Source organism: Eublepharis macularius, chromosome 10 (assembly GCF_028583425.1).
Source record: "Eublepharis macularius isolate TG4126 chromosome 10, MPM_Emac_v1.0, whole genome shotgun sequence".
Lineage (NCBI taxonomy): Eukaryota > Metazoa > Chordata > Lepidosauria > Squamata > Eublepharidae > Eublepharis > Eublepharis macularius.
Genome location: NC_072799.1, coordinates 77,647,781 through 77,661,037, shown reverse-complemented (window position 1 = coordinate 77,661,037; position 13,257 = coordinate 77,647,781). Strand labels below are relative to the sequence as shown.

General features: G+C 44.1%; 1 protein-coding gene across 3 annotated transcripts in view; it reads left to right on the top strand.

Annotated features, from left to right (window-relative positions):
* The window catches only part of SORBS2 (sorbin and SH3 domain containing 2), a 147,026-nt gene that overhangs the window by 29,949 nt on the left and 103,820 nt on the right, over window positions 1-13,257 (top strand). For all 3 annotated transcript variants that reach the window (XM_054989734.1, XM_054989733.1, XM_054989732.1), the window contains exons 5-6: window positions 3,103-3,129; window positions 6,510-6,634. In XM_054989734.1, the coding sequence (XP_054845709.1) occupies window positions 3,103-3,129; window positions 6,510-6,634 (152 nt within the window). The remainder of the gene's footprint in view (window positions 1-3,102; window positions 3,130-6,509; window positions 6,635-13,257) is intronic.

The window sequence follows — 13,257 nt, the reverse complement described above, 5'->3', positions numbered from 1 at the left end:
GACTAACGATGGAGTGAGGTTTTCATTTAAATCCATTTCCATGGAGAAAGTGCTGTGGCAGGGGGCGCATCAGTAGATACTGTTGCTACAGTAGAAATAACCTCACAAACGACGGCTTCACTTAGTTTTTCAGTAAAATCTCCCCAACACATTGGACAGTATCCTACTACTTCATTCAGCTAATGGGCACCACTTTTGTCGGTACGAAAAGAGGATCTTTTGCTACCAGAAGAGTGTCTTGAGTAAGAACAAGGCTCCTTATGCCAGGTGAAGATGCCACCGTCGGCTGAGTGGCATCGTAGAATACACCCCATTTAGATAAGTAATAATAGATTGATTATTATTATCAACATCTCTGATCTGAAATAATTAAAAAACAAGGACCGGGCAAAGAGCTGCGGGCCAAATTCTACCCCATTCATTCCTCCTGGTTTTTCTCTACAGCTATATCTGCACTTAAGCGGTGTGTGTAAACTGCCAAGTCACATACAACCCTGTAGGGTTTTCAAGGCAAAAGAGCAACCGAGATGGTTTGCCATTGCCTGCTTTTGTGTAGCAATTCTGGATTTCCTTGGTGGGCTCCCATCAAATTACTAACCACCAGGGTTGACCCCGTTTAGCTTCCAGGACCTGACAAGATCGAGCTAGCATGGACCATCCACATCAGGGTATATGTATTTATTTATGTGTGTTATTTTTGAAAAAAATTGTACCTCACTTCCTAACCCTCCAGTGGGCTATCACTGTTGCTTACAAACCAATAAAAATGCAATATAAAAGGATACAATACAACATTAAAATAATAAACACATGCTTAAAAACAGATAACATTCAGTCAAAAAAAATCTCAATTCTCAAAACATTAGTCATCACCTACTAGCACAAAAGTTTCCCTGAGTTAAGGGATGTTTTCAGATCTCTAAACATCCCAAATAATTTAGACTGCAATTCAAAGAAGTTTCCTGGGAGTAAGCCCCATTTAATAAAGTGGAACTTACCCCTAAATAGATTTGTTTCCTATCCCGTTGGAAAGAGAGTAGTGTTGTATATAAATAAATACGTAGCAAGATATTATCTATAGATATTATCTATACGTAGCAACATATTATCGTTCCGCCGGGCCTGTAAGACAGAGCTGTTCCGCCAGGCGTTTGGTGATTGAAGGGGGCGGTGCCATGTCGGCCTCCCACCTTTGGGGTGGGGAAGGTTCTCCCCACCACTGCACCTTGTTAATTTGTTTTATTATTTGTATATTGATTTTAGTTTTTGTTTTTATCAATTTTAACTGTTCACCGCCCAGAGCCCCTGGGATGGGCGGTATATAAATTGAATAAATAAATAAAATAAATAAATATAGAGCAGTAATGGTAGTGAAACAAGCATGAACTGATGTCTTTCACCAAAGCTACAACCATCGGTATGCTTTTCCAGGAAGTAAGCTTCACTGACCATAGTGGGACTTCAAAATATACTTAGGGTTGTGCTATATGTTTGCTAAGGATGGTGGTGGAGAGTGCCCTCAAGTCATAGCTAACTTATGGCGACCCCTGGCGGGGTTATCATGGCAAGAGACTAAGAGCCAAGCTACAAGTGACGAGTCACACTTGCTTGGCAAGTGAACAGACTCACGTGTATTCCTCCCTGTTCACTTGCCATTCACTTGCTCTCCACTTGATCAAGCGGTGAGCAAGTGAACAGGGAGGAATACACGTGAGTCTGTTCACTTGCCAGGCAAGTGTAATTCATCACTTGTAGCTTGGCTCTAACGGGTGGTTTGCCCTTGCCTGCCTCTGCAACCCTGGTCTTCATTGGAGGCCTCCTATCCAATTACTAACCAAGGTTGACCCCGCTAGATCTGACGAGATCAGGCTTGCCTGGGCTATCCAGGTTTGTTGAGGTTATCATTATACACTTTACTATCATTACTTCAATTTTTCTGTAGCTGCAAATGAGGTCGTCGCTGTGGTTTCCCACACTCTAATCTCTGTCCTTTTTTGCACATGCATTGGAGAAGTTATTTACTGTATTCTCTTCCACTGCTTTGTGGCTGTCAAAAAAACCCCTATGGCTCTGGATCATGCAGTTGAGCAATTCTGCAGTCAGCCCGTGGTTTCCTCCATATGTTTCTGGTCCATTCATGTTTCTGCCCAGCACTTTGTTTGCATTTGTTGTATTTCAATTTGGGAGATTTCAAACTACAATTTGGCTGTAAAGGACGGACATCTGCAGCACTGGGCCTGGCAAGCTGGCAGGAACTCTTCTTAGAAAGCAACTAGGAAAGCTGAAGCAGCAGCCACTGGCAGCACCTGTCCGGCAGTGGGCTTTTTAACCCAGTTAAAGTGAAGAGCAAGCAGCTCTTTTGTCGGGAGAGGGATGAGAACGAAGCAGCGCCTCAGAGATTGGGCTTCACAAGCCAGCCTGGTGGAGCAGCTACATCTTGGAGAGATCTGGGCTAGATCTGCCATGGAAGGTTGCTGGGTGACCTTGGAACAGTCACACACTCTCGGCCAAGCCTACCTCAAATGGAAAAGAAGAGAATTGTGTAAGTGACCTTTGGTCGCCATTGGGGAGAACGGTGGGGTAGAAATGAAGTAAATAAATAATTTTCTGGGCCATCCCTGTAACACTGGTTGGTGCACCAATGTGAGAAGTCAGTCAGGGCTCTCACAGGCCATGCATTTGTGTTTTGTTGTATAGTTAATTAAATGTGCATGTAGTGTGAAACTGGAGTGTTTTTGTGCTGGGCTGATTTGTTGGTTTGGGGAACCATGTATTGTTAAATTCTCATAAAGCCCAAGGAAGCTTTGGCCAAGGAGAGGGAGAAGAATGAAACATGCAGTCTGACTCTTATGCCTGTTTACTTAGAAGTAAGCCCTACTGAATTCAGTGGGGCTCTCTCCCAACAAAGCATGCTTTGAGATTTCAGCCTAAAGAAGAAAAGGCCTTGATCATATATGCTGGAGTAGTATTACTACTCATTTTAAAGAGAGTGTGCAACACTTGGACGGTTTTTGGTAAGGGTACAGTCCTAAGAGTCATGACATGCATTAAGAAGGTTAGCAGAACTTACCAAGCACTAACTTGCGTATTTTTCCTCCCTAGGACTTGATTCACACTCTCCAGATTCAGGTAAATGTGATTTTCTTTGTGAGAATACTGCGGCTTTGCTTGTGAGTGAAATGAAGCGGGCATGTGTTTTGCTGTCATGCTTTCCCTCCACAAACTGTACTAATTTGGAGAACTGCCTAAACCTTGGACCTTCAGGGTGTTGCTTTCCTGGCTCCTCCTCATGCAGTTTTGCCCAGCTTTATGTAATTGATAATAAATCAATATATTTGCTCCTCTTTTAGCAGCTTGCTTAAATTCAAACTGCTCATCCTAAAAGACCTTATACTATTCACTGGGATGTCAATAATTTACTGCAGGAAGTGCTCAATGTCCTTTTTTATTAGGAAACTGCAGGGAAATAGAGAGGAATTGAGTTAACAACTTCTATTGTTTCCTAAAACAATCAGAAAATCTAGTATCATCAGGGCTTTTTGTCAGGGGGAACACGGGGGAACGGAGTTCCGGAACCTCTTGAAAATAGTCACATGGCTGGTGGCCCCACCCCCTGATCTCCAGACAGAGGGGAGTTGAGATTGCCCTCCGTGCCATGCGGCGCGGAGGGCAATCGAAACTCCCCTCTATCTAGAGATCGGGGGCGGGGCCACCAGCCATGTGACCATTTTCTCTGAGGGCAACCCACTGAGTTCCACCACCTCTTTTCCCAGAAAAAAACCCCTGAGTATAATAGCAAGTGATAAAAACATGGCTTGACATCTGATCCAAATCATACCTCATGGAGCATCACCCATATTTCTAATAGAAGAGCACAATCTATAGAATTCTTCGTGATGTGTCAACTAGCATCCTTAAAATTTCCTCAGAAAAACTGGTAAGGAAGGAGATTCCACAGTTTCCTTGGGCAATCTTTTGGGTGGCTTGTTGTGAACTTCCCCTGCACAGTTAAGGATGCTACATATATACATTTTTTTTTCTCTTCATCACTCTATGTCAGTATTTCCAATACCTTTAATTGCCTAGTTTCTGAAGTGAAGTTGGAGGCAAAATGTACTCTTAACTGAGAGAAGTGTAAATTTACGGTATGTTAAGGACTAGCCATTCTCAGAGAGTCTCCTTCCTGTCGTAATTTCTGCCTGAGTCACTGTTTGGGCCTGTTTTTTGAGGGCAGGTAATTTTGCGGCATGAGTGTAATGGATGGTCCTAAGCTTAACTTTTACTTTGTTCCCATTTGAACCAGTTTCCAAAACATGGAACTAGGTGTTGTTTCCAAAAATAGCAGCCCCATTCTCCCCCCTCTCAGTATGTGTTATCATTTTTCAGTTTGTGATGCGATGTCATCATGCTCCAAGGGGCATTGCACTCTTCATTAACAGACACTTAAGAAAGCATGGAAATCAAGAGGTTTTGAATACGTTAGACATTACAAGCAAGCGGGGCTTTTTTTCATCTGGAACATGGTGGAATGGAGTTCCGGCACCTCTTAAAAATGGTCACATGGCTGGTGGCCCAATCCCCTGATCTCCAGGACTGAGTAGGGGCAAATGCCTTTATGAACAAACATGAATTTATGACTAATGAACAATGGCTGAAGGACGTAAGTAATTCTGTGGCCATTTAGGAAGGCTAGACTGGCCTCGACCAGAGCCAGTCCTGGCTGCGACCTGGTGGAACTCTCTTTTGGTGGATACACAGGCCTGCCAAGATCTTCTATCTTTTTGGCAGGCCTGCAAGACTGAGATGCTCCGCCAGGCATATAGTTGATGCCGGTCATCTGGAGATCCTCCCAGCCGGCCTCTTGTCAGGGGGGCCTTCTGATCATCTGCCCCCCCCCCTTATATGAGTTGCAACATAAACTGAATGGCCTGTTTCCTCCCTCCTTTTCCCCACCCCCTGTGTATTACTGGGTTGTAGGGTCACTGTCTGGAGGGGGTGTTTTTATGGAAAATGCTGTGATTGTATTGTAAATTACATGTTTTATTGCTGTAACCCGTTTGAGCCCGCTTGTGGGGAGGGCGGGATAGAAGCCTAATAAATTTTTTAAAATTAGCAAAGAATTTTGAGGCACCTTAAACACTAAGGACCACACTAGGCATATATTGGAGAGTTGGGTCCAGGTTCCACATACCCAACTTGGGTTCCCTACAGCCCCACAGCAGCTGCAGGGAATGGCTGTTTTTCAAAAAGGATGGCCCGTTCGTGCTCTGAATGCTGCCATGGCTTCCCCCCATGTTGTTTTCCTGCACCAAAACGGTGCTGGAGGGAAGTTACTTCACCATTTTTGTATCTCCATGTGGAGCAGCAAAAATAGAGAAAGATCTCCCCCAACACTATTTCAATTCCAGAAAACTGCTGGGTTGGGTAGGCAGGACTCCTTCCTCCCTCTGTGGTGGCATTCCAAACCTGTTTGGTCTCTCTTATTTTTAAAAAGCATTCTCTGTGGAAATCCTGAATTGGGTCTGGGGATCAGGGACCCAACTCTTTAAAAACTTGCACATCTAGTTTGGCCCTAACAAATGTATTGTGACAAACTTGCTGAACTCACTTCATCACAACTAACTTTGTTGTTTGTGCTGCTTCCGATTATTATTGCTACCCCTCTCAAAGTCATTGTATTATTTATGGCATTTTTATCTTGCCTTTCCTTCAAAGAGCAAAAAGCAGCCTACCTAGAGTTATCTTGTTTTATCCTCATTGCAGTATTGAGAGATAATGCCTTGTCCAGTGCTGCTAAGCGAAGCTTTGTGGCTGAGATGGAAACTACATGAAACTCCCGAGCGCATGTCAGGTCCCACAAGGTTCCCTGGGAAGTGTAGTCTTACAAAGAACAGCTGCTCGATGCGATTCTCCATGGGGGGAAGAGCGATGGGAGGGATTCTGTGACGTCATCCTCCCCCACCCTCAAGTTCCTGAAGGAAAACCTGAACGGATGTTTTTTGAAAGAGAGAGAGAGAATCCCTCCCATTGGAGAACCACATTGAGCGGCTGTTCTTTGTAACACCACGCTACACAGGGAACCTTGCGAGACCCGACATGTGAAGGACACGCGCCTGGCGTTTGTGTAGTTTGGCTCTTAGTAGCAATTAGAACCTGGGTTCCCCACGTCCAAACTGTGCTATGTTGGCTCTGGTTTAGAGCTTATAACATAGAGAAATCCTCCCAAGCCCACTTCTTTAAAAATACAAAAAAAGACATGAATGTGATCCAGGTCAGGCCATGATCACAGTGATGTTTCCATTGACTCCTTGAATCAGTAAGGCTCTGACCTTTGTGACTGATGGACATTCATCTTTATATTTCACATCTATATTTTTTCATTCCGGTGAGCCTGTGCCTTTATTATATAAGTTCCACCTATTGTATGTAAAACTCATTTAAATTGTTAACATCATCAAAAGAATTCTTTATCCAGAATAAATGTGCTTGGATTTCTTTTCATATAAAAGCTTGGAGAGCATTTAACAATGGGAGTAGAGAGACACTGGATGGAGACACTAGCAGCTCCTCTCTTGCAGCAAAAGGCTTTCGAAGTGTCCGTCCAAATCTTCAAGAAAAGAAATCGCCAGTTCAGGTAAAATGGCAGACATGCAGAATCACACTTTGAGTTTTTGCGACTGTCAAAAATTTAATACCAGCATTCCACAAAATAATAGGTTGAGGCAATTCCCTGCAGATTATCTGATTGTTAAAAAAAAAATCCTAACGTGATCTGAATCTGTTAGCTTGTGGTTTTATTTGTGTCCGTGGCTGTACATATAAATTTTCAGCCATGTTGGCTGTGCAGCTGCTGGTTTGCTCATGCAGTCAGTTCCTTCCAAATAGCAAAGCACAAAAGTCTGAACCTTCCATCAGGATTTAAAATGTACGTCTGCTGCAATTGCCTTCAGTCTTCTCAAAGTCTCTACCCAAAAGTCTATTGTTTTAAAATATGTGCATTCTTTATCGAGGTGGGAAATGATCATTTTTGTTAGATTTTGTTAAAAGTAGTACATTACGTTTAATTTGGAAACATTTTAGTCCCGTCATTGAGTTACTTAAATGCTCCATCCCCCCCCCCCCTATTCACACACTATTCCTGCAACTCAGAAGCCTTCAAGAGGCATTTATTTATTCTCTCAGAATAGCGGTTGCATGATATACTGTTTTGATCAGTATAATCTGAAGGTTGTATAATAATGTATCAGTATAATCCGGTAAGTGAGTAATATTGATCTAAAAGAAAAATTTGCTTCATGCTACTAGAGCAATATGGACCACACAATGGTCTTTTCATTAATAAATGCAATCTCTGATTTCACCCCAAATCAGAACAAGTTGTTATCTGGAATGCTGGTGTATGTTGAGGCCTGATTCAAAATCTTTGGCTGGATTTAGTCCCTCTGTTTAAAGTGACTTGTCTTAACTCGGTTTGCTTTCCTGCTAATGTATTGCTTTATCTCTTTTTCTTGCAATATTATTTTTTGTTGTTTACGTGGATGCTTTTGGCAAATAAGGCACCCCCGCTGCCTCCTAGGAAAGACAGTTTCGGTAGATGTGGAATACCTGATCACAGGAAGAGTGATGCTAACTCCCGATCCATAACCAAACAAATAAAGAAATCTCCTGCTGATGCTGACTGCTGTATTAACAAGGAATCTCTTCACAGGGCAGCTTATTCTAAAAAGTCTAACACCAGTGTGTCTCATACACAAAAAATAACTAAACCACTGGCCTTGGTTTACAGCACAAAAACCATAGCTGGCATTAGAACTACTGTTCGTCAAGGCCAGAAACAGCAGTCCCCAAAACGTAGAGTTTCAACCCTTAAATTAACTCGGGCACGAAATACATCTCGTAGTATTCCTTGTCATACAGAGAAACAGGCTGCGCCCCTTAAAGCACCAGCAACTCCACAGAGGCCCGTTTCACCTGCCTGTAACCCTGTGCCTGAGATACACAAAGCATCACTCTCCGTTCAGATAGCTCCCATCCCTGATAACAAAGCAGAGCCTGAAAACCAACAACATCCACCTAGGCTGTCTCCAGACACTTCAAAGATGCCTCCAAACAATATGCAACAAATGTCTACAGTCCGTTCTGCACAGTCCACAGAATGCAATGTGGTATATTACGTTTTTCTCTCCCTTTTATCTTAGATCTTTTCTGTGTCACCTAACCTTTTTCTCTTTAGTATACTCACCTGGCTTTGATTAGTGGCTACAATTCCTGGGTAAAACTACCTGTTGCCATATTTAAAATAGCATTGCATTATCTATTTATTTATTAGCGTTTTGTTTTTGAACATGATTCTGACCTAGTACATGGAGAGAGGGGAGAAAGTGTGACATCTGGTACATGTGAAGAAACCATTACTGGCATTCTAAGTGCTGCAGAATTATGTTATGAAAAAAAGAAAAGACACTCCACTGTGTTTGATGCACTTCTGAACAACGTTGCTTGGAGGTAATGGGAATAGCCAGGAATCCGGATCCGAAGGGCCACAAGTGATCATTTATACATGCATGGAGGATTTTCTGCTACTGCTTATCACAGCTCCATACACCCTGAAAAGCTACCCTCCAGTATTGCATTCTATTAGGTCCAAGTGGCTGCTGCCAGAAAGGGAAATCATCCATTTTTCTCATTCCCATAGTCATCATGACAGCAGTGACTTACTTTACAATATATTTATGGGCCTGTTTGGGTTCTGGCCTTTGTGCTGTCATTATACCAGGTTCTGATGAGCGTAAGAGTTCTGTGGAGTTGTCCTTGCATTGCTATAGGGGATGTGCACGGGTTACTCTTCCATTACACCCAAAGCACAGGGTGGATATGCAAGGGTCCGCTTTGACTCTTCCCAAGGCCGAGTGGTGTGCAAATGTCTAGAACTCTATGGAAATCATTTAATAAACATTGATAAGCTGTGAATTGTTAGGAATTGGCTGTTAATGGCATCATCAGTGATGTGTTCACACTTCATCTAGAGCTGCTCAGAATATATAAGTCTGAACAAGTTCCCAAATAGATCTCTTGTGTGCAGCAGTGAGGACAGGGTGTTGAACTAAAAGGAATTTTATTCTACAATTCCAGGCATCCTATCACTTTCTGTAAATACTAACGTTGTATTCTTTTTGATATCCCCTTTTTGTGTATAAAATATATTAACAATCTTGTTGTTGGAAGAGGAGGATCCAGCGCTGTCTCTCTCCTCAGGTTTCAGAGGGGGACAAACCAAAGAGTTAGAAAGATAGAGAGGTCAGGGCACTCTGTTTACTGTTCACTATTGTTTACTGCTCTGACTGTCCTTTCATATGCAGATTGCTATTCTCAGGATTTCCTCCTCCTGACTTCCTCCCTCTCATTCCTTCTCTTCTTGGCTTTGTTCCAGGCAACACCTTTCTCCTTCTCCTCCCACCATCTTAGCAGCATGGATGTTGGCCTTGCCCTGCAATCCATGTCCATCTTTAGTGTACTGGCCTGCAGGTTCCCAGTACTGGCGCTGGGAGGTAGGCTGGCTCTAATACCCAGTCCAAGGCTGAGACTCCAGGGGCTAGGCGAGGCGTGGCCATTCAGTCCATGGTCGGCATTCCAGTCAGTCAGGCTCGGCAAGGTCAGGCAGTCCAAGATCAGGGTTCTAGCAGGCAGACGAGGCAAGGTCAGGCAATCCAGGGTCAGAGGTCCAGTAGTCAGGCTTTCAGGGACCAGGCAAGGTAAGGCAGAGTGAATGGCTTCACACCGATTGTACCGTTGCATCCACACCCAGCAGCCTCTCTTGACTGGTTTTATAGCCCCCGGGCTAAGGGCCATGAGTGCAGCCAATTGCTTGGGAAAGGATCCTGCACTTACTCTTTCTCATCATCAGGGGGCAGCTGGCTCAGGGGGTGTACACTTTACCTCCTTGCCTGCAGTTCCATTCTCAGCTTCCTTCTTCGGTGCTCAAAGGGTGGAGGTGAAGCTGGAGGGCTGGGGCCAGCTAACTGAGTTTTACCTGCTGGATCAGAGCTAGAGGGTGTTGGCTCTGCTTCAGCTGTTGATTGTCCCTGCTGATCAGCACTCTGCTGGTCAGCTTCTGTTAGCTCCCCTTCTCCTGAGGAGTCCTTAGCTTGTGGTAGTTCCAGGCTGGCTGCACAGGGCTCCTCCTTCCCCTGAGGAGTCTTCACTATCACTGAGCCCTGGCTGACTCATGACTAGATTGGTAGTTAAGATCTGTCTCTCCTCCTTTCCTATCAGAGTACGGGATTCCTGCACTAAAGAACTCGTATTTCTTTTCTAAATATAAACCAAGTGTATGCTTTTATTATTTTCATTCTTGCTCACACACCAGCCAGCAGAATGAGCTCACAATGACCTATAATCACTCTTTCTATGCCTAACGATAAACTCTGCTAATGGCCCAAACATGGAATCCTTTAATTAGGTTTCTGGGGCCTACATAATGATGTAGGCAAACACCCTGGCTATCATCTGCCACCAGCAGGCAATCCAGAAAAGTGCACACTGGGCACGCTCCCAGTGTGGTGCGATGACATCACTTCCTGAAGTGATACCATCGCGCTGGCCTCAGGCCTGCTCCTGCACTTCGGTGGGGCCAATTTTGGCCCCCAAATGGGCCAGAATTAGCCCTGCGCAAAGCATGGCAGCATACCCTTGGCTGGTGTGATGGTGTCACTACCCGGACGTGACATCATCGCGCCTCTCCAGGAGCACATGTGCACAAGACTACACTAGGTAATTCCCCCCCCCCAACACCGCCAGGAGTGTATAGGGACCTGGGAACCCTAGGTTAAACAGAGAATGTTTCAATGTAACAAAACAGATTTATAGCCAGCTCTCTTTCTGCTGCCTCTCTTAGCAGCATCTCAAACCCTTCTCTCTCCAAGAGCCTCCTTTCCCTCTAACGGACTCCAGTTGGCCCAGCATTCCACCCACTCCCATTGGCTGTCTCTCAGGAGAAGTGGGTCTGGAGCCAGTCCTGTCCAACACAGTGTTAGTCTGTTATAGCAAAACAAAAGAGAAGTCCAGTGGCACCTTAAAGACTAACAACATTTATTTCAATGTGAACGATCATGTGTTGTAGCTCACTTCCTCCGAGCTGTATCTCCTGCAAGCCCCTATTGAAATAAAATGTCGTTAGTCTTTAACGTGCCACTAGATGTTTGTTTTATCATCCTTCTAAGGCCACTGAAGGGGTCGCCAGTGAGGTGACCCTATTTAGGATTGCACTGCGAGTCTCCTAAAATATAAATATTTACACTTTGCAGAAGGACTTATTTACTCTATTTAAAGGAGAAAGCATGACATGATTCATAGAAAAGCATTTCATACAGGGTCCAACCTGGAAAACGATAAAACCATCAGATGAGTAATACTTCCAAAGAGGAATGTTAATGTTTCCTTTGTCGCTTTTTTGGGGGCTCATTACTGAAAGATAACTTTGCCTTAGCTAAATGAGGAGAGAGCTGTCCAGTGTTTATAAGTCAAGAAATTTATCTGTGAGTATTAATGAAATAAGAATTATAGATCTTTGTGTTAAGGAAGCAAAATCAAGCAATTATTATATGCCTAAAGGCATTATTTGTATAATTAATAGCCTGTAGTTTTTTATTTTCATTAATAAAAAGAAAAGCTACAATTTTGTAGGAAAGGTTACCTCCAGCTTCCAGAATCCACATATAAGGGGGCCAAAGTGTAATTAAACGAGGTTTCTAGAACATCAACCCTGTTCTTGCAACAGTGGCCAGTCACTTTGGAAACTCTCTGCTTGCTAGACGGGAAATGGGCGTTAGTCTTGCCCTAATAGGACTCGGAGGGATGAAGGATTCCAGGCCTCCCCAGTGGGGCCATCAGTCAAGGGGGTACGGGCCCAGAAGGCATTTAATTCCTGGGAACACTCTCATGTGGTCATCTTTGCCAATGGAGAACAGCGAGACGAACCGAAAACAAACTAAAGAACAAGTAAAAACAGCAGCTCCAATAAGCTAAGTGTTTGGGAGCTGGGGAAATTTCGCTGGCAAAAGCACTGGGAGGGCAACTTCTGTTGCCATATCATCGAAGCCTCTCATTCAAAACAAGAAAAAAAATCAAAAATCTTTTATGACCTGTTGGATCCCAGGAAATCAAAGCATGTGTTCTAATTTTTAGAGGGACTGCTTCAGCTCCAACCAGAAAATGCTGATTAGCTTGGACAAGCAGGGGACCCAAAAGGACTCGAGGGGGGCATCTCATCCCCTCCCCACTATTTCTTGTTTTCCCTTACCTAACAGCCCCTATAGCCTCTCTCCTTTTCCTGCTTCCTTCTCTCCTTCCCACCCACCAGCCAACCTACCTTTATCTGTGCCCCTGCCTTTAACTTTCCCTACTTCCCTCCCCCAGCAGCCATTACCCAGGAAAACTACGGCCCAGTTTTGCAGTGGGGAACCTGCAAGTGCTTGCAGTGGGTACCTGTATTCTCTTCCTCTCACTGTTTCCCTTTTTCCTCCTCCTGGCAACCTCCATGCCCTCACCTTCCTCTGTTTTCTTCTTCCCTGCCCTTCCCATTTTCATCTGATTATTCATTTACTTCATATATATCTCACCTTCCCCCCCCCCCACTGAGGACTCAAAGCAGTTTACGTCATTCTTGTCTCCTCCATTTTATCTTAACAATAATCCTGTGCGGTAGGTTAGGCTGAGAGTAATTCAGATTTATTCAGTCTTTGACCAGTACAGGCTGAGAATGAGTAACTGGCCTAAGGTCACCCAGTGAGCTTCCATGGCAGAGTGGGGATTTGAACCTGCCAGATCCCAGTCTGAAATCCTAAACGCTACACGACACAAACCCACAACAGCCATCACTACACAACACAGGTTTTCTTGAGGTGGCTGCTGATAAACAGTAGCAAGCAGCTGGGCCTGGGTAAGCCATGTCTGTTGCTTGATAGCAAGTCATCTGGTGGTTGCTACCTGGCCTGGCTTCACAAAGTCCTCCTTCAAAGGCCAAAACAGCCCTGGAAAAGGGTCCTGCCCTTTCTCCTTGCCTTTGACTGACCAAAACCAAGACTTGAAGCCTGGCAGTACTGATGTGGTTGTCTAGCAACGACTACTGAGGGCATTCATTTTTTAAAGCTACAGAAGCTGCTTCTGTGTTAGAAATACTTCTAACATTTGGGGCAGGGTTCACCTCTGATTTTTTTTTTTTAATTTCAGGTTTTTCTGCAACCCTGGAGCTTTTCTCAG